Source organism: Salminus brasiliensis, chromosome 1 (genome assembly GCF_030463535.1).
Source record: "Salminus brasiliensis chromosome 1, fSalBra1.hap2, whole genome shotgun sequence".
Lineage (NCBI taxonomy): Eukaryota > Metazoa > Chordata > Actinopteri > Characiformes > Bryconidae > Salminus > Salminus brasiliensis.
The window spans coordinates 91473801-91496044 of NC_132878.1; the positions used below are offsets into that span (position 1 = coordinate 91473801).

Sequence of the window (22244 nt, forward strand, 5' to 3'; positions counted from 1 at the left end):
TGTGCCCGTACAAGGCAGCAAAATGCATTGTTAAAAGCAGCATTAGCATCTACCAGAAGATATCCATAAATTATAGCATGACATATCTCTCTCTTTCTCCCTTCCCACACTCCATCTCACGTCTCTGTCACGGTCTTAGTCAGCTGATCTGAGTGTACCCTGAGGTTAGGCAACTATCAAAACCCACGTCTGTAAGGTCGAGATGTTTATCACATTACAGATTAATGCATCTAACTGCAGTTTGTTTTCCTGCATAGCAAAACGTAGCATCTGTAGTCAGATACGTTAATCTGCAGCATAATAAAACACAGGTGAGTTGTTGAATATGGGCCCTTTAAAAGAGGACAACAGTAAGACTGGGCCTATATCTCCTACTACATGACGTACATGTCTTTAAACAGTCTGTGTTTCAAGTCATCTGCCTTTAATGCCGCTTAACTGATTGAGAAAAGGGCAGGAATGAACTATATGAGCTCATTTAGCCAGAGAAATATCACTAATATTATTATTATCTAGTGGTTAATGTATCTGACTACAATTCCCACAATCCATCATGTGCCTCTGTAGCAGTCTTAGTCAGCTGATCTGTGTGTGTCCTGAGTTTAGGCGACTATTAGCTAAAACCATTTGTTTTGGGGTTTCTTTTGGGTTCCCTTTTCAAGGGCCCATATCCACCAGATTTTTAAGTGTCGTTTGTCCCTTAGTAGCAAAATAGTCATAATTAATATGTAAAATCTCCTGTTACATGACGTACATGTCTTTAAAAAGTGTGTGTTTCAAGTCATCTGCCTTTAATGCTGCTTAACTGATTCAGAGAAGGGCAGGAATGAACTATATGAGCTCATTTAGCCAGAGAAATATCACTATTATTATTATTATCTAGTGGTTAATGTATCTGACTACAATTCCCACAATCCCCCTCGTGCCTCTGTAGCAGTCTTAGTCAGCTGATCTGTGTGTGTCCTGAGTTTAGGCGACTATTAGCTAAAACCATTTGTTTTGGGGTTTCTTTTGGGTTCCCTTTTTAAGGGCCCATATCCACCAGATTTTTGGGTGTCGTTTGTCCCTTTGTAGCAATATAGTCATAATTAATATGTAAAATCTCCTGTTACATGACGTACATGTCTTTAAAAAGTCTGTGTTTCAAGTCATCTGCCTTTAATGATGCTTAATTAACTGAGACAATGGCAGGAATGAACTATATGAGCTCATTTAGCCAGAGAAATATCACTATTATTATTATTAGCTTGCGGTTAATGTGTCTGACTACAATTCCCACAATCCCCCTCGTGCCTCCGTTGAGGAAGTTGTAGTCAGCTGATCTGTGCGTAGGTTAAGGCTAACTAAAAATTCAGATTTCTGGAGCAGTTTGGGGTATTTGTTGGTTTTCTCGCCATGTTAAGACCTAAAGCATTAACGCAAGTGCTCAGCCAGGCGAACACAAACGGAGTCCAGAGCACACTGTGAGTATGATCGGAGTTTCCGCTGGAGATGTTGAAATCTTATGGCTAGCTACCTGGCTAACTCGCTAGCCAGCGCTAATGTAGCCAGCCAGCCAGCTAGCCACATTCAGAAAGTGTCAAAGCTGTGAGAAACCTCTTTAAGTGAAGTTAATTCGCTATATAAATATGTCTAAGCTTTATTGTTTGGATTATGAAGTGTGTGTATAACTATAGGGTAAATTAGCTAGCAGTGCTATAAAGTATAAGGATAGGTCGTTTTTATACAGTAAATAAACCAATTTAAGACTCTCATCACTGCTTATGTGCTTCAGTGATGATAAAATGAAATGTTTCACTGTATTAGACCCATAACTAAATGTTTTTTAGATGAGAGAAATTGTGGGAAACAGTGGCTGTTAAGAGATGCACTATGTGTCCAAATATTTATGGACACCCTTTCTCATGACTGCATTCAGCTACTTTGACTTGCACCCATTGCTGACACACACAGCTTGTTTAGTCCACCTAGAGAACGTTAACCTATTGACGCCGTGCCCAAATTCAGGAGTGGGCTAGAGGGGTAACTATAAAGCCCCCCAGCATTGAGATGTGGAGCTGTGTACTCTGGAGTTATGGATGGTGCTCTATCCAATGCCTCTGGGACGAGGTAAGGTGGTGACCATCCAACATGCTGACCCTTGTTGCTGAATGCAATCAAATCTTCATAGCAGTGACGGGTACTCCGACAAAAACAGGATGAGCTGTTTAATACCCTTGGTTTTGGAAGAAACTGTTAATAAGCAGGTGTCCCAATACTTGTGTCCATCCATTTCTGCCTACATGTAGGTGTGAAACTCTATAAGAATAAGTCTGGGGAGTGTACTCCAGTAAAAAAGGAGGTCATCTCCTCACTCGGATGAATGAAAGTGCAGAAACCTGAGACCTTAAGTCTGTTCTTCAGTAGTGGTGGTGTTCAGTAGTATGAGCCGGATGATGACATGGATTTTGTTTGGGGCTGGAGCTCCAGCCAACACTCTTGGGATGAGCTGGTGTGAGTGGTGTGATCCAATGCTAATCACCCGACAGCAGTACCTAAGGGAAGGTAAGGGTGCACGTATTTGTCACTGTACAGTGAAATGTGTCCTCCACATTTAACCCATCTGGTAGTGAACACACACTCACACACGTGTTAGGGGCAGTGAGTACCTACACACCCAGAGCGGTGGGCAGCCAACTCCAGCGCCCGGGGGGCAGAGAGTAAAGGGAATCGAACCCACAACCCTGTTATCGATATCCCGATATAACATCTGTTACCGATGTCCCGGCGCTCTAACCGCTGAGCCACCACCGGCGCTCTAACCGCTGCCCCCACTGTACCTGACTTCACTAATGCTCTTTGTGGCTTCACACAATGGTCCTAGTGTAACATATAGAAATATATAAAGACTTCCCAGCAGCAGTAAAACTCTTTTTTAATGCCTATAACCTCACAATGAAACACCAGAGGTTGAACGTATAGGATAGTGTATCAACATTAATAGCTGTTTACTGTTAAGCTACTAACTGGACAAGAACTTGTTGGAATAGTGGATGTCCTGGAATATTGGTTTTGATGCTTGTTTGAACCACGTTGTTGTTATTGTGTTATTCCTGTGTTAGATTACTGAATAATGAAGGCTCACTTCTGGCGTATTCTGGCTATGGAGACACGGATGCACGAGTAACTGCAGCTATTGCCAGTAACATCTGGGCAGCCTATGACAAAAACGGACATCAAGCCTTCAACGAGGACAAGCTGAAGTTTATTCTCATGGACTGCATGGTGAGAACATCTTGCCTCATTATACTTGCAGATTGTAGTTCGGTCGTCTGTTCAGACTTTTAGGGGGCCGATGCTGATTGAGGGTGGGGCTGGATGCCACATGAACCTTTCCAGGCTGAATACAGCATAAAATGCTGCTAAACTTCGAGCACCAGCTGAGAGGGCCGTGAATTCCCATGCAGAGCCGGATGGAGAGTAGACCATGGTCCATACATTTACATTCATGGCATTTAGCAGACACTCTTATCCAGAGCGACTTACAAGGTACCTTTTATTACAAGTGTTGGGACAATGTAGTGTTAGGAGTCTTGCCCAAGGACTCTTATTGATGTAGCGCAGCATAGTCACCCAGACCGGGATTCGAACCCCAGTCTCCCACATGGTGTGGTAGCTCAGTAGCTCAGTAGCAGGTAGTGGTGTTATCTGTTGCGCCATACCAACCTGGAGGGTTTGCAATAGTAGGGCTGCCAGTGTTATAGAGCTCTTTAGACAATGGTGGGAGATCAAACTAACATTTTGACCAAGATGTAACTCATAAGAAATTAGATAGTGGTCTGAGCTTTGAGAAAGAATATTTAGGTTGTCCATGCTAACACCTACGGTCACTAAATCCAGGGTATAATTACAGTAACGTGTAGACCCGAGTAATGCCAACCAAGCCTCGGGACACTGGCTTCTCAGTATTACAGCATATCCTCAGGATAGGCTTGGTTAGAGAAATTTCGGCTGATCAGATAGTTTGGCTAATAAAAAAATTAAAAAATCATCCAATACCTCTACATCTGTAGCCTGTAGCTTTTAACTGTAATTACTTAATAAAGCTCTGCTCAAAATGTGGAAACACTGACTGAAGAGACATAGTACTCCCTATCTCAATTAATGCCTACAACGCTGAGAGGGAGAGGACTGATGCATGCCTCCTCTGACACATGCACAACCAGCCATCTGCGTCACTGGCCAACCAACGCGCCCTCATGCTCTCTCTTGCTCTGGCTGCTGATGGAGCATAATCAGCTCACTACATATGTATTTTTACCTAGAGACATTTTCACACACATGTTCCTGGTACCATTTGGTTTAAACAAATGTTTAATTTGTCCAAATAATTTGATGCTGCTAAATTACATTTTTACTATGCCTAACCTGTCTAGTGCGCCCTCAAAAGGTTGAAAGTTCAGTTCTGCTGAGTCTGTAAGTTCCCCTCAATTGACAGTGGCACACCTGTTATCGACCTCCTAACATGCATTTTACAAAGGTGCAGAGAGGGCAGGAAACCTGCTGACAGTGAGGGTGGTTTTACTCTTTACCTTCTAACCAAGTGCTGAGTATACCAGTCTTACAAACATGTGCTCATGACTAGGAGAAAGCTATAGCCAGTTTAATTGTCTGTTGAAGAAGTTCAACAAGGTTTTTGTGGGTTGACTGTTATACAGTACTGCAGTACACCCAGATCCAGTGTAGGCACCTTATCAGATTATGTACAAGCATTTCTCTTAGTAAAGCTCCAGATCCCATTAGAACAGATGCAGGTGAACATAAATACAGTCAAAAGGAACACGAATTTCTCAGTCTGAAGAAAGTAGAAAGTAGTAGAGATCTTGTGAGCTAGTCTGAAGAACAAAGCTCTTAAACCCACAGACTGAACAACTCAGACAGTGAATGATTGGGAAATGTGTCTGGAATTGGGTAAGAACTCGAGTAACGCAACCTCAGCTTAAGTAAGGATGAAACCCTGAGACGAACCCATCCCCTGGGCTGCACCAGATACTGCAGTTAGGTTATGAGTGTTAAAATAGAGCAGTATTGGAAGAGAAGCCCCCCTTTGTCACCGTTTAGATTCAGGCTTTTAGACCAGGGCTCACTTGGCAACACCTACACTCTTGAGAGGGGTAATGCAATATTGAGGTATTGATCAATAAAATGTTAATTAGGTCATTTAGACCAAAACAGCCTTTGTTGTTTTTGCCAACGGTGCCAATATTCTTGTGATTACAGGAAGGCAGAGTGGCAATTACCCGGGTTGCAAACCTATTGCTGTGCATGTATGCCAAGGAGACGGTGGGCTTCGGAATGCTGAAAGCAAAGGTAGGGTGTGTGTTTTCTAGATATGCACAATACGTCGTTTCCGCATCGTCATCACGATACGTCCAGTAGTCACACCGCAGGACGTTCAAATCAACTACAACTTTTTGCCTCTTGATACAAAAGGAAAATGTGCACTGTTCTCATTTTCTATGGCATACACTACATGGACAAAAGTATTGGGACACCTGCTTATTAATAGTTTCTTTCAAACTCAAGGGTATGAAATAAGAGTTTATTCTGCTTTTGATGGAGTAACTGTCTCTACTGTCCAAGGGAGAAGGCTTTCTACTAGAATTTGTGGTATTGCTGTGAGGATTTGATTGCATTGCATCAGGATGTTGGATGATCACTATCTCAACTCATCCCAAATGTATTGGAGGGAGCACTAAACATCATTCTAGATAACACAGTTCCACTGCTTCACAGCTCAATTCTGGGAGGCTTTAAACTCATCTAGCCCACGCATGGCATTAGGCAGCATGGTGTCAAAAGAATCATGTTTATCTGCTCCAGGAAGTCCAATTGTATTGACAGTACTGTACAATAAAAACAGTACAATAAACAATACAATAAAAATCTAATGTTCCTTTTCTTTAAATGTAGATGATCAGCCAATACCTGTTTGGTGCCAGAACTTTTCTTTTCTTTTACTTCAGATACTAGAAACATATACAACACTATTTAGCATAGTGCAAACTGCATCAGACACTTGCTTCAAACCATGACCGATTGACTTGCAAATGTGGTTTCTGAGACTGTGTGGTGTCTTCTTATGTAGTTAATACCACACAGGCTGTGGTTGCGCTAGAGAGCGCTGAGATATTGATCATAGGGTTGTGGCTCGAAACACAGGTTTTACTAACTTGCTCCAATTGGGCCCTTGAGCAGGAGCCTTAAAGCAGCATTATGCGAAAATTGGCATATTTTTTTTTTATCCAGTCTGGAAGTGGAATTTACACTTTGAGCCACCACTGAAGGACCCGTTTTACACATGCGTTTTACAAGCGGATTGATACCGAGCCGTCACTGAAACTGAGGGAAGCATGCGGACTGAGGCGGCTGAGTAATATTACAGTATTTTACACTGATATGACTCCGGTTACGCAGAATTACACAGTTCTCGTGAGTGTTTACCTGCCCACATAGTGCTGTTTCTAGCATGCTGAGCCGGGAGTAGCAACGATAGCAGCACTCTTCTCCCTATTACAGGTCAGTGGAGCATCAACATGACTTTGAAAGGGTTATTTTAAGATAAAAATTCTACATAATGCTGCTTTAAGACATGATTGTGGTAATTGAAGCAAGTGGGATTTACATTTTTCATCAAAAACAATTGAACATTGGCTTCTGCAGCTCAGTTCCTAGTATATGAGAGTATGTGGTAGGTTTTAAACGAATAGTGACCATATTCTTGGTCAATCTCTATATAAAGAAAGGGAAAATTATTTCGGGACCGTTTTCATAATGACAAATGTTCTTCGGAAAAGCAGGCGGCAATGAATGTAGTTTAAGCTGAAATGTTTCTTTTTGTGTCTTTCAGGCGGAGGCCCTGGTGGAGTACCTTCAGGAGCCATTAACTCAAGTGGCAGCATCATAGGAGGCTGAATCTGAAATGGCCGTTTCTCCTGAGATTAACTTGTGCGTCTTTTAATGTTTGGCTTGATTTTGTGAAGTCTGCATTCTCTCTTTCTCTCTGGCTTTATTTATTTGCAGAGTTTTTCATGCTTGTCTTTGGACATGCTGGTGATGTGGCTCTACAGTCTTGAGTTCTCATCAACCAGAAGCCTGTTAACAGACTTACTTTCCTTTCATATTAACCCTGATGTTTCTCTGTACCCTTGTTTGGGTACAAATAACAACCCATTAACTTAAATACGCCAATATTTGGTGAAAAAAAATAAAACCTTTTTTTTTTTTGTATATTACTGTCTTACTGTTTTTCATTCTAGTAATATTTATTATAGTTGCCCATGTCCCTCAAAGACTTCTGATCTTTAAGGTTGTCCTAGAATGGAGGACAGTATACATCTTAGCATAGTTGAATAAGAAGAATTTGAGACATGGAAGTGACACAGCGAGCGTCAAACTCTGTTGTTTCTCCTTTAAGCGAAAATCCAGCAGAACCAAAACAGAGCTGTAAAACAGGCCAAATCCAAAACCTTAAAACTATTACATCACTGTTACACCCCCTCAGAATTTACAAAAGCCTTTTAAAGCTAAATGCAACGGCTACTACGGGAGAATGTGGAAGCAAGGCTAAAAAGGCTAAATGAAATAGGCTGACCAGAGGAAGCACTGCTCCGGGAAGGGTCGACTGGAGCAAGTGAGTGGGTGCTAGCCTGGAGTGAGGTTGAAAACGAACCCTACCAGAGTGTACGCCAATCTCTTCAGCTGGCAATCTGCACACTGTGCTGAGAGGACTGCAATACTATCTGGTAAGACTCCAGAATAACTGTAAAAAGGTCTTGCTTCGGTGTTAAAGGCTAGGCTAAGCTATGCGACGCAGCTGTGGTGACATAAACCAGCTAATCAGAGTAAAGCTCAATTTTTGCAGGGTGATAACAGGGTGGTAAATGAGCTTGTAAAACTGCATCTGAGCATTTTTCACCCCAACCAAAGTGACATATTTACACACCCAACAACTAAAGATAGTCAGTAAAGGCTAGGAAGATAACACAGTAATGGTAACAGCAGTGGCAGTTTTCGTCAAATATGCACATTTCAATATGGCCTCATGTGAAATTACGAGACCGTTTCTTATAATTGGAGAAGAGACCTTTTGGACTTACCTTTGTGTCTTTCTTCATAGATCTCCATGAAATCCATCAAAGAAAATGAAGTGATGTCATCAGTGTTTTTCTATGTGGTAACACCACTGACACAACCAACGTATCTCATCTGTATCTGTATATATGTCATAGTAATGTTTACATTATTGCAGTTTAAAAGGTAGAAAAGCAGGATTTTAGCCTCAAAATATGACACTTGAACATATACAGGACTGTGGTGCTTATAACTGTTCAATAAAGTAAACATGTATCTCCAAAATTGTGAGACTTTACAGGAGAAGGCACAAAATGTTCTCAACTTTGAATGGAAGTCAGTGTAGAATAAGAGTCGATTCCAAGTCATTTAGAGCATTTCTATAGGTCCATCCATCCAGAATTATTCACACAGTGTACAGAGCAGCTACAGGGTTCAACCTATGGAGAAGCTAAAGACAGACATAAATCCCAGACAGCAAAGCCCTGTCTGCATTGACCGTGTCGCTGGCCCAGCTGGAAAATACGCAATAACCACAAGACCACACCGCCCACCGTCCTGAACAGTTAGCTGAACATGCTACAATAACACACTAACTAATGGATAAAGGTGATAATCATGACTGGTATTATAATAATAATAATAATTTTTATTATTAAATTATTAAATTGTTACATTTTCTTCTGAATCAATTAAGTATCTATATATCTATCTGTCTTTCCATCTACACACATAGACAAAATTGTTGGTACCCCTGGGTTAAGGAAAGAAAAACCCCACAATGGTCACAGAAAGAACTTAAATCTGACAAAAGTAATAATAAATAAAAATTTTATGAAAATGAACAAATGAAAATCCGACATTGATTTTGAACCATGCTTCAACAGAATTATTAAAAAAAAAAAAACTCATTAAACCGGCCTGGACAGAAATGATGGTACCTCTGAACATAATGTGACCAAAGGGACATGTTAAATCAAGGTGTGTCCAATAATTAGCATTACAGGTGTCTACAATCTTGTAATCAGTCAGTGGGCCTATATATAGGGCTACAGGTAGTCACTGTGCTGTTTGGTGACATGATGTGTACCACACTCAACATGGACCAGAGGAAGCGAATGATAGAATTGTCTCAGGAGATAATTATAGACAATCATGTTAAAGGTAAAGTTTAAAAGACCATCTCCAAGCAGCTTGATGTTCCTGTGACTACAGTTACACATATTATTCAGAAATTTAAGATCCATGGGACTGTATTCAACCTCCCTGGACCTGGGCACAGGAGGAAAATTCATGACATATCAAAGAGATGGATAATACGAATGGTAACAAAAGAGCCCAGAAAAACTTCTAAAGAGATTAAAGATAAACCTCAAGCTCAAGGAACATCAGATCGCACCATCCGTCGTTGTTTGAGCCAAAGTGGACTTCATGGGAGACGACCAAGGAGGACACCATTGTTAAAAACAAATCATTCAAAAGCCAGACTGGAATTTGCCAAACTACATGTTGACAAGCCTAAAAGCTTCTGGGAGAATGTCTTATGGACAGATGAGACATAAATTGAACTTGCCAAGGCACATCAGCTCTGTTCACATATGGAAAAATTAAGCATATCAAGAAAAGAACACTGTCCCTACTGTGAAACATGGAGGAGGCTCTGTTATGTTATGGGGCTGCTTTGCTGCATCTGGCACAGGGTGTCTTGAATCTGTGCAGGGTACAATGAAATCTCAAGACTATCAAGGGATTCTAGAGAGAAATGTGCTGCCCTGTGGAAGGTAGCTTGGTCTCAGTCACAGGTCATGGGTCCTGCAACAGGATAATGACCCAAAATACGCACCCAAGAATGGCTAACATTGAACTATTCTGAAGTGGCCTTCTCTGAGCCCTGACCTAAATCCTATTGAGCATCTTTGGAAGGAGCTGAAACATGTTGTCTGGAAAAGGCACCCTTTAAACCTGAGACAACTGGAGCAGTTTCTTCATTAAGGACTTGGCCAAAATACCTGCTGAGAGGTACAGAAGTCTCATTGACAGTTACAGGAATCGTTTGATTGCAGTGATTGCCTTAAAAGGTTGTGCAACAAGATATTAAGTTAAGGGTACCATCATGGTTGAAAAGCAATGTCTGACTTTTGGTTAATTTTCATAATTTTATTTATTATTACTTTTGTCAGATTCAAGTTATTTCTGTGACCATTGTGGGTTTTTCTTTCATTAACTTCTTCATTTCTTTAATTAATCTAGCTGGCTGGCTGCCTGGCTATCTAGCTATTATTATTATATTGGTCTATTATTGTTCACCATGCCCTTTCTCTAGCAGAAGTTATGGGGAAATCCAATCAAAGTGGTCACTGGAGAAGCATTTAAAATGCCAGGTGTGAACAGCAGTTTTGGCCATCATTTGGGATCCAATCACCTGAGACGCATGTTAACGGGGCCTGTGACATGTCTGATCCTTTGCAACCTGAGCCTTGCTTAGGATGCCCAAACCTTTGCATAGGCCACACTGATGATAGCTTTATTTTTGAAGTTATGAAGGACAGTAATATGTTGTGTTTAAGTTTTATTAGCGAAAGAAACCCACAAACTGTCATTTGGCCAAAGGTACCTAAACCTTAGAGGCAGAGTAACAAAAACAGCTTGTTTAATTAATGAAGACACTGTAAAGAAGGGTTGGAAAATGGTCATATACAATAAATTACTCAATTACAATATATGATATATAAAAAACAATAAATCCAGATATAGATACAAGCAAAATGCAGGAGATGGGCCCTTTAAGTAGCTCAACTAAGCCATTTGCAAAGGAAACTTCCACATAGCAACAGATGTCATTTGAACTGTTTGCTCCGGGAGAGGCTCCTTGGAGCATAGGCCAATGCCTTCCTGCTTGGGACAGAGGACTGAGGGATTGGCTCGGCCTCAAAACTGGGAGGAGCCGGCCTCAGCCCGTGTCTTTATTGGCCGAGCAGGTGCAGCATATAGGAGTCCGTTTCGTGTGACTGCACCTGTGCTTGCCCTACTTGTTCAACCTGCTTTCGAGTCTCACACACACACACACACACACACAACCACACACCTCAGCCCCACCCAACTCCACCCCACCTCCATCCCCCAGTCCACTTGTCAGCGGAAATGCCTAGCCAAACACTACAGCTAGTTCCTCGTAGCAGCAGGTAAACTTTCCACCAAACGCGCACTGAGGTGGGACTGAGAGCACCAGACATAACTGAGTCTGCTTTGTGTTCCTTCCTTCCTTCACAGCTGACGGTTGGACCGGTGGGAGCGGTTTGTTATCCCTGCTTTTCCCTTTTCCCCGTCCGCACACGCTGGGATCTTGACTCATGCTCTTATCCAGATTTTGAGAAAGAGGAACTCATGTGAGAAATGGGGTCAGATGAGGCCTACAACTTTGTCTTTAAAGGTGCGTCTTTTTTTTTAACCACTTCTGACATTCTGTCTTGCTGCTAAATAAGGAAGGACACTGTGGTGTTTTTTGTGGTGGGAAGTCAAGGCTGTATTTAAAGTGCTGTAAGGTAGAGCTTACAGGAACCTCTAAGCCTGTTTTAGTGAGATTCTTTTGAATAGGTGTAACTTTTCACCTGAATATCACCTACTGCTTGAACCACGGTTTGAACCCCAATGTAAATAAGAGTGGATAAGTAGAGGTAAGAGCGTATTGACAGCCACAAGGCCAGTCAATTTCCTCCAGCCTTTAAAATCCCCGTTTTCCAGTCATTTCTTTCCCAAGAACAGGGGATACTATAAATACTGCATGCTGTTGCCAACCAAACCAATGTCACATTGGCTGTCAAGTCATGTCATGTCATGTCTGATATCAAAATGTTCTCAAAATGCAATTAAATTGTATGAGTTGTTTTGATGGCCATGGTGTACTCTGCAGAACTTACCTATGTGCCAAAGCTTATAAATAATGTAGAGCCCACTGGTAGAGGACCTTGTTTTGTTTCTTCCATACATTCAAACCAGTTAAAATAATAGATTATTCTATGATACATTATATATACTGTACATATCTATGTGTAATTTAATTTACTATTTAATGGCCTAACCCATTTGCAGCCGTTTAGCCCGCCCACTCACCCTAAAGCTATAAGGAGTGGTTGAACCAGCACAGCCTCTAAGAACAAGACACAACAGACACTGTCAGAAAAAAAGGGACCAGACTCCACTGGGGTGGTACCGTGCTTGGTTGCTAATGTGAGGGTACATCCCAGGCTTTCTACTAGATTTTGAAGGAGCATTGCTGTGAGGATTTGATTGCACTCAGCGACAAGAGCTTTTGTGGGGTCAGGATGTTGGATGATCACCACCCTATATCATCCCCTACTCCTCAACTCATCCTGAAAGTATTGGATGGAGCACCATTCATCATTCTAGAGAACACAGTTCCTCCACTGCTCCACAGCTCAATGCTGGGGGGCTTCATACCCCTCTATAGCCCACGCCTGGCATTAGGCAGCACGGTGCCAATAGGCTCATGTTTATCTGTTCCACAGATAAGTCCTATTTATTCTATTAGGGGGACTAGATAAGCTGTATGTGTTTGCACATCTGCGTTGTCAGCAATAGGTGATGCTTAAAGTAGCTGAATGCATTCATTAGAAAGGGTGTCCACAAATATTTGGACATATTGTGTATCGTGAAATGTAATCGCTACAAACTGTGTGTAGTTAAATAGTACTGTTAGGCCGGCAGATATCTGTCCATCTGATGTCCACTCAGTTGACGGCTGTGTGTCAGTGTGTCATGCCACCCCGTCAGTCAGTTTTCAGCGCATTTGAAGAGGAAATGGTTCGTGTACTTTATGACATGCCGGCGTAAGTATGCAGAGCAGTGACTGTTGACTCTGGTCACATGAGGATATTTGGTGACTGTACTGGCTGGTGACTTCTGCATGATTTCAGTGATTGGAAAGAATAGCAGAAAGATGCAGGTGAACAGCCTCAAGGAAGAAGCGTGCTGTTGTTCAATAAGGCGATTTTGCCATTTGAGCACTTCCACAGTTCCTACAACCCGAATGCAAGACAAACGGACATAATGTGCCGTGTGGTTCAAAGCCAGTGTGGGATATTTTCACCCAGCGGAGGATTCGTTTCTCACCCAACATATAAACACAAAGCTTCAAGGTCGCAGATCTGATTTGCCATAGCAACCAGGGTGCTGTTTGCACAAGCCAGGTGACCGTACAAGGGAGGGGAAGTGTGTGTTTTTCTCTCAGTCTTACTTTGCGAAGCCCAGAATAAGGTTTTACAGTGATTTCCTTGATTGGAAAAGCAGCGCAGGTGAATGGTCTACTGGAGCTTTTGTTCTTTCAGTTTTGGTTAATATGAAACAAGGTTAAGTTTCCATCCGACTCAAGGACTCCAACATGGCACGGTTTAGGAGCCTGTGTTATTTTATTATTTTATTTTTTGGTCAATATATTCTTACTGTTTTTCAAAAATAAGAGGGAGAATAAACAAACACATTGACACACCACACTGAGGTTGAGAAAATAAATAAAATAATAAATGATAAATAAATAAATAATAATAAATGAAAATAATAATGATAAAGAAAACATGGGACATTCAATAGGACATCCAAAATAAGCTATATAGCTAGAATAAAGATAGTATAGTATATAATGTTAAAATAAAAAAAAGGGGGGAGGGGCATTAAATGAGATGCAGTTTTGCACTACACACAGTTTCATGTTTGATTACACAGATCTCTTACAAAGTCAATAGCATTGGACCACTGTCGAACAGTGGCTGCCCTGGTGGGATGTATTCTAGTAGTATAAAAACATCCAAAAAAATTATGCATAAACACAGATTTTAAAAGTACACCTTGCTCAATCCTGAATTTTAAGATTTGGCTGCCGTACTAGCAGCCATTAATCCTTTTTTCTCCCGGATATTCATATTAAGAGCAGATTAAGACGGAGAAATAGGATGAAAAGTCCTAATCCAGCAAAAAAAGATAACATGAGTATTATAAAACCCCAAAATGGTTTGATTAGAGGAGATTGACAGACAATGTGTGTAAACGTACCAGGTAAAGGTGCACATATCTGTCACTGTACTATCTACAGCCAAATGTGTCCTCTGCATTTTACCCATCTGTGGTAATGAATACACACACACACACACACATTCTAGTGAACTAGGGGCAGTGAGCACACACCAGCCCAGATATCGAGCCCACAACCCTGTCATCAATAGCCCTGAGCTCTAACTGCTGAGCCACCACTGCTCCAGTAACACCCAATGAACATTTGTGGCATAATGTATCAGTAAACAGGGGTGTTATAAAACCATGAATAAGCTTGCCCCGGGTGGTCCAGCGGACTAAGGATCTCTCACTATGGTCAGAGGATCAGCCTGACCATTGGTCTTGCTCTCTCCAGGGTGGGTAGATGTTGCTCTATCCCTACATCATAGCGATTCCCTTCAGGCGTGTTGTTGCATCAGCGGCAGTGTGCTAGTCCACCCTCACTGGTGTCAGGGGCATGGCGTGCGATGGGGGGAAAATTAGGTGGGTGAAAATTGGGTGAAAATTGGCTTAAAAAGTAGCTGGTGGGCAAAATGTTTAGAGGAGAAAGTAGCCTGTGTATTAAAGTGTGTATATTTCTCATTGGGCTGTGTATTGGCTGGTGAACCTGGTGATTCGGCCCATATCACATTACAGGGGTTGCGATTCGGTCTATAGTCATACATTACGATACTGTAATGAAGGCGGTATTACGCAATAGATGTCCGTGCAGACGTGCATGGTCACACTGATGCTTTGAACCTGGCCTTTCCTCCGTGTTGGAGAGACTTCCATTGGTATACAAATTTTAATATTTTATTCTAAGACAAAAGTTTAAATAAAAGGAGATGATTTAGCAGTTTAGGCCTACCTGAAGCCCCCCCAGCCACAACATCCTAACCACAGCCGGTATGCCCCCAGTGTCCTCTTTTTTTTTTTAAACTTGGCCAAATACTACAGTACTATACATGATTCACTGACTCTTTAGATGGGTGTGACGGTCATGCTCCATCCTTAAACACTGAAATCCCCCTGGCTTGTCTGAACATAGCTGCAGTTGCCTAAGTTGTTACAGGGTGTGATGGCTGGTGTTCCTAATGGTGTTCGTAATGGCTCAAATGACTCATAACGCCACCAACCATCTTTGAATTTCTGAATAAGCCCAGACAATTTAAACTGGGCTAGCTATTTGCCAATCATGGTTGTTAGATATCTAGTACAGGCCAGGACCTGTAGCAAGAACATGACATTGTGTCTTATGGTTCTCCCTTTGTTTTCCAGTGGTGCTGATAGGGGAATCCGGCGTAGGAAAGAGTAACCTACTCTCGCGCTTTACCAAGAATGAATTCAACCACGACAGCCGGACGACTATCGGCGTGGAGTTCAGCACGAGAACGGTGCAGCTTAACAGCTTGACCATTAAAGCCCAGATATGGGACACAGCTGGACTGGAGAGATATCGTGCCATCACTTCTGCGTGAGTAGAGCCTATGCACACAAACAGTAGACGGGCTATTAGGCTCTAATGTTGCATTCAGACCGTCTTCCAGTTGATTCCAGTTGAAGCTACCAGCTGATTGTATTTGGGTGGTCATTGACAACTGGTGAAATGACTGTGAATACATACAGTAGTGTATCTGCCATTATAGACCCATTATGACTTGACCTGCCGTGTCAGAGAATCCTTTTTAATCTAATCTACTTATTGCTGACATGCAGTTTTCTGGAAGATGACTTTTCCTTGTGTTAAAACCTGGAAATGTAAGTGTTTGCTTAGTCCATATCTAGTTCCAGTTAGATAGATAGATAGATAGATAGTGTGGCATAGTGGGTAAAAACAGTACCCTTCCCATGGCAGACTGGGGTTTGATTCTCTGGCTGGACAAGCCCACCACTCTACACCAGTAAGAGTCCTTGGTTAAGGCTCTACATTCTCCTACCTGTGTAACTTGGTTCAAGTCACAAATGTAAGTCACTCTGGATAAGAGCATCAGACAAATGCTGTCTATGTACATTTGAAAATTTACAACCCCCTTACCTAGGGATAATAGGAACATCTATGCAACAATTTGACTTAAATTCCATGATTAAATTTGGGTTTTGTGTTCGAATCAGAATTATCTTCATTAATAAACATTGGAATCCAGGTTTAGTAATATAAGCAATTTCAGACAGTAATTTTTCTAATAAAATTATTCCTTGTTACAAAATGTATTTCTAGAATGCTTCGTATTTCATGAATGTTGATTAAACCTTGAGGCAGAGGACAAAACAATTAAAAACAGACAACACAGTGTCCTTTAACCATTATTGAGTTCCTGCTGTTGCCAGTGTACTCAAAATAATAAATAATAATAAGAAGAAAATAATAAATAAAATATTACATTGTGTAAAAGCCATTATTGAATAAATAACAACAAAATGACAAATATTACATCACTAAAAATTGGTGCCTTGGCTTAAACTTGCAGCAGTACAAAAATTAAGTTACTCAGACAACTAATAGTAAAGTCTATTAACTTATTATAAACAGTTCAGGGTGCTTAGACTTTTATTGCAGCAAATTTACTGATAGGTTTAAGTTTTTACAGTTAAGACTGTATAACTATAGACAGTATAAACACAACACCAACCCACACCTTCGACAAAAAAGAAGAACTTTTTAGAATATTATTAAAATCATTTATGCAATTATTCAGTTATACAATTCATTTAAAATTTGATGCAGTTAAATTGTCACCTGCAGGTTTGTATTGTATTTTACACCCCCATTAAAAATCCTAAGAATTTTCACTTAGATTCACTTAGACAATCTTGAGACAGAATCCAAGTATGATCATCTCTGCTTGGTCCAGAAATCCTTAATAGTCTTAAAGGACTTGACACGCCCTCTTCCCTCTTCTTCTTGTTCCTCCTCTTCAGGTATTATCGGGGGGCCGTCGGAGCGCTGCTAGTTTATGACATTTCAAAGCACCTGACCTATGAGAGTGCGGAGCGCTGGCTGAAGGAGCTTTATGACCATGCAGACCCCCATATTGTGGTCATGCTTGTGGGCAACAAATCAGACTTGGCGTCTATACGGTCTGTGCCAACAGAGGATGCAAAGGACTTTGCAGGTACTACACTTCAACGTCATGAGTTAGCATACGTGCATGCTTTGTTAGCTTCCTTTCACCCTGTTCTTCAGTGGTCAGGCCCTCGCAGGACCACCACAGAGCAGGTAGGATTTGGGTGGTGGGTCACTCTCATCACTGCAGTGACACTGACATGGTGGTGGTGTGTTGGTGTGGAGTTTTAAGTGTTGTCCACTTACTGTCCACTCTATTAGACACTTCTACTTAATTGCTTATCTATTGCTATTGCTGCACAGCTTATGTTAGTCTTTACCTTGTTCAGTACCTAGTGTCAAAAGCTCATGATGAATGGGCCAATAGAAATGCTCCAAAAGGATTTACCTTGACTTCGAAAGTTCAGAAGGTTTTTTCCATCTTCTGTAAAGTTGCCGTTTTGGAGAGATAGCGTTTGTGTGTGGCGACTGCGCTGGAAGTAATGATATCTGTCCTAGAGAAAATGTGGTCTGTCCCTTTCCTATTTAGAAAAAAATGGACTGCTGTTCATGGAAACTTCGGCCTTGGAGTCAACAAACGTGGAGACCGCGTTCAACAGCGTACTTACAGGTGAGTTCTGTATACTGTCAATAGCTCAGCTCAGATTTCTCTGTATTTTCCTTCCGTGTAGCCTTGCTCTTGGAATTACTGCGCACTTACTGTACTACTGCTTCATTACACAGTGGAATGTGCCTTGTATATATACACTTATTAGCCATAACAGTTAAGAGTACCACCAACACAGCTCTGACCCATCAAGGCATGGACTCCACAAGACCTCTGAAGGTGTCCTGTGGTCTCTGGCCCCAAGACATTAGCAGCATGTCCTTTAAGTCATGTAAGTTGTGAGGTGGGGCCTACATTATGAATATCAGTGAGCCTTGGGCACCCATGACCCTGTCACCGGTTCAACGGTTGTCCTTCCTTGGACCACTTTTGGTAGGTACTGACCACTGCATACCGGGAACATCTCAGAAGACCTGGCTGATGTTCTGGAGATGTTCTGACCCGGTCGTCTAGCCTTATGCATGCCAATTTTCCTGATTATAATGCATCAACTTCAAGAACTGACTGATCACTTGCTGCCTAATATGTAGATCCCACCTCTTGACAGGTTCCATTGGAACCAGTTAGTGAGTTATTCACTAACTCACCTGTGGTTTTAATGTTATGGCTGATTGGTATATATATTTGCTATGCTTTTCAGCATTTCCACCATGAAGAAAGCCAAATCCAAAACCTAATCCTAACCCTCATTCTGTTCCTAATCTTTACCCTAACCTCAACCTCAACCCAGAACCTAAGTCCTAATAAGTCCTAATCCTCATCCTGCCTCTAATCCTAACCTTAACCTCAACCCAAAACCTAATCCTAACCCTGGCCCCTTCTCCTCAGCCTATTCCAGTTAAGCTCCAGTTCCAGATTGGTATCAGCCACAGGTCTTTAGCAGCTGGTTGAGGGTGTTGAGATGGTCAGTATTAGACCTGTTATAGATGATCAGTGATCCCTCAGGTGAACATCTACAGATCTGAACCTGGACTCTCCTACTATAGTGAAGAACAGCTAAATTCAGTAAACGTCTCCAGTCTCTTGATGATCTACTGAATGTTCAGATGCTGCTCCATCACTGAGATGTTTGAGACGTTACTGGGAGTCTGATGAGTGTTAATTTCATCTATAAAGGACCACTCCAAAAGAAAAGTCTCACCAACGTTAGGACACACTATGAAAACCTCTGTCTTTTTGAACATGTTTAAACAGAAGGACATTTGATCTTCACTTAAACAATATTGGGAGACAGAGGTAATATAAGTAAACACATACTTACTCTTGTTTGTTGAAGTGAGCGGTGAAGATCACCATGGCCAGATCCAAAGGGCTCCTTCCATTGCACTACTATTGTATTACTATTACTATATAATTGTTGGCAATTCTAAAAATAACAACTGTTGCTATTGAGGAGAAACCCAACCTGATATCTCTTACAGAAATCCATAAGAAAGTGAGCAGTAAAGAGGTCACTCGCGGGTCAATCAATGCCGTGTCGCTGTCCAGTCCCCAGCCCGCGCAGACCGACGCTCAGGAGGAGAAGAAGGCTTGCTGTAAGAACTTGTGAGAACGGTCTGAAGAGATGGCTGAGAGGGACTGAGGACCAGTTGGACTTCTCCTTCGTCGTCCATGGACGGACACAGGGCTCTTCCATTCACTTCTAATCACCATAAATTCACGAGAACCACTTTTCCGATGACTGATGTGACCTTATGTATTCCTGCATGCCATGTGACGACTGCATGACTGTCATGAGAAAGTATTTTTGGATGTCTTTAGCTTCACAATGCTTAAAAAAGCCATTTAAATAACCCTAGATTTTAACCTGATCTCTGTTGACGACATCTGAATCATTCGAATGATCACCACAGACAAGGATTTCAGTTCTTCTCTCTGTATTTTTAATATAACAGAAACCCCACTGACTTCGGTGAACAAACTTATGAAATATGTGACTTTATAAAGGGAATCAGAAGCCTTAGGAACTGTTACAGAAACTCCCATTTATTAATTACGCTACGAACTGAGGTAACATTCAGTTCATCGTCTACCCCACTCAATTGTACTCAATTAACTTTTCACTGTAACACTTTTTAACACATACCTATACATCGATTAGCCATAACATTAGCACCATTAGAACAGGTGACATCGAAAAGCATTGATCGGTTTCATCTGTCAAGGGGTGGGATCTACATATTAGGCAGCAAGCGAACAGTCAGTCCTTGAGGGTGATTATGTGTTAACAGCAGGAGGGTCTGAGCCATTTTGTCAAGAACCGTCTAGCTGGGATGGCTAGACGACTGGGTCAGAACATCTCCAAGGCCATCAGGTCTTGTGGTATTCAGTGCTTACCAAAAGTGGTCCAAGGAAGGACAACTAGGCATCTAAGGCTCACTGACACTCATGAAGGCCCCACCTCACAACTTACAGGACTTGATTGATTGAATTTGCCAAGGTCTAGGGGCCACATACCACAGGACTTCCGTCTGAGGTCTTGTGGAGTCCATGATTCACATGGTCAGATTAGTTGTGGTGGTACAAGGAGGACCTACTCAGTATTTGGCAGGTGGTGCTAATGTTATGGCTGAATGAAGGAGTGAATGAATTATTAAGACTTATTAATAGGATATCATTGTAGATCGAAATCTATAAATGCATTGAAATCACTGCTCATGGTCATCAGCCATTATGCTACAGATGTGGTGGACAGAGGCTATGGGAAAAGGGTGGCCTGTTCCCTCTTCAGATGCTTTACTGCCTGTCCTGTTGGGTATAAATGCAGAAATAAGTGTATTTCTGAATCTGAACTGTTCATTATCAGCTTATAATCAGATCAGATTACATGTGTTCCTTCATGTTAAACTAAACTGTTGAGTTCCTGTCTGTGCTTATTTGAATCACATGATAATATTTGCAGCAAATCATTTAGGAAATGCACCTGTATAGATATATAGATGTTACTGTGTGATCACTATAGCGGTGTTAAAGGATGAACACTATCAGGGATCAAGGGCATATTGCAGCTTTTATGTAATAAATACTTACTTTGATTTGACTCATTGATGAATTATTGTGCTCCAAAAACCTTCACTACCACAGACATTGCATTGTAGGCTGCTAGGCTTCATAATGGGCTCTTTTTAGGTTCCAGGCCTTTATGTAAATTTCCTTGAAAGCTTCTTCTACTTGTACCCTCACTACACACTATCAGCAAGGAGGAGGATGGGTTCTCCTTTGAGTCTTGGTTCCTCTCAGTGTTTCTTTCAGAGTTTGTCCTGACACTGTCCTGAATCTTTGGTGGCGCTAATTAGGGGTCTAAATCTGGATTTCTGGAAAGCTGCTGTGGGACAATGTTTGCTGTAAAAAGACCTATATAAATAAACTTTAATGATCATATGAATGTGTGTGGTTAATCAAAAGAGAACAAGAAATATATGTACACTATATAGGCAAAAGTATTCACTCACCCATCCAAATCCAAATCTTTTTCGATAACAAGGTTGTGGGTTCGATTCCCGGGCTTGGCAAGCTGCCACTGTTGGGCCCTTGAGCAAGGCCCTTTACCCTCTCTGCTCCCCGGGTGCTGGAGTTGGCTGCCCACCGCTCTGGGTGTGTGTGTTTTCACTACCACAGATGGGTTAAATGCGGAGGACACATTTCACTGTGCAGTGCACACTGTACAGTGACAAATACGTGCACTTTCACCTTTACCTTTACCTTAAATCATTGAGTTCAGGTGTTTCAATCAATCCCAAAACCAAGCACCTAGGCACCGAGGCTGACTGCCTCTACAAACATTTGTGTAACAATGGGGTCTTGCTCTCAGGAGCTCAGTGAATTCCTGCGTGGTATTGTGATAGGATGCCAGCTGTGCGGCCAGTCCAGTCGTAAAATTTCCTCACTACTAAATATTCCACAGTCAGCTGACAGTGGTAATAACACAGTGGAAGCGGTTGGAAGTGGAAGTGTACGGCCACGTAAAATGACAGATGCTGAGGCGCATTGTGGGCAGAGGTCCCAATTGCTCAATTGCTACAGAGCTCCAAACGTCATGTAGCCTTCAGATTAGCTGGAGAACAGAGAGTGTAGAGAGCTTCATCGAATGGGTTTCCATGGCCGAGCATCTGCATCCAAACCCATGCACTGGACTCTAGAGCAGATCTTTAGCAGCTGGTTGAGATGGTCAGTATTAGACCTGTTATAGATGATCAGTGGTCTCTCAGGTGAACATCTACAGATCTGAACCTGGACTCTCCACCTAAAGTGAAGAACAGCTGAATTCAGTAGACGTCTCCAGTGAAAGTCTCTTGATGATCTACTGAATGCTCCATCACTGTGGCCTTCAGATTAGCTGTAGAGCAGTGCATAGAGAGCTTCATGGAATGGGTTTCCACGGCTGAGCAGCTGCATCCAAGCCTTACATCACCG

At 41.8% G+C, this 22244-nt stretch overlaps 2 protein-coding genes across 3 annotated transcripts; both read left to right on the plus strand.

The window, feature by feature from the left end:
• Positions 1–1283: 1283 nt before the first annotated feature.
• Positions 1284–7265, plus strand: lamtor2 (late endosomal/lysosomal adaptor, MAPK and MTOR activator 2). Its single transcript, XM_072692409.1, has 4 exons — positions 1284–1463; positions 3102–3264; positions 5260–5349; positions 6890–7265. Exons 1-4 carry the CDS (start codon positions 1396–1398, stop codon positions 6944–6946), a joined length of 378 nt encoding a protein of 125 aa, XP_072548510.1. The 5' UTR covers positions 1284–1395; the 3' UTR covers positions 6947–7265.
• A 3978-nt stretch (positions 7266–11243) lies between these two features.
• On the plus strand, positions 11244–20871 carry rab25b (RAB25, member RAS oncogene family b). Of its 2 annotated transcripts, XM_072692406.1 has the most exons (6): positions 11244–11294; positions 11383–11542; positions 15439–15634; positions 17080–17273; positions 17754–17834; positions 19253–20871. In XM_072692406.1, the coding sequence occupies exons 2-6, from the start codon at positions 11506–11508 to the stop codon at positions 19378–19380; spliced, it is 636 nt and encodes a 211-aa protein (XP_072548507.1). In that variant the 5' UTR covers positions 11244–11294; positions 11383–11505; the 3' UTR covers positions 19381–20871. The 2 variants fall into 2 exon arrangements, with proteins under 2 accessions (XP_072548507.1, XP_072548506.1); XM_072692405.1 differs by lacking the exon at positions 11244–11294 and having other exon boundaries at positions 11311–11542.
• Positions 20872–22244: the final 1373 nt, after the last annotated feature.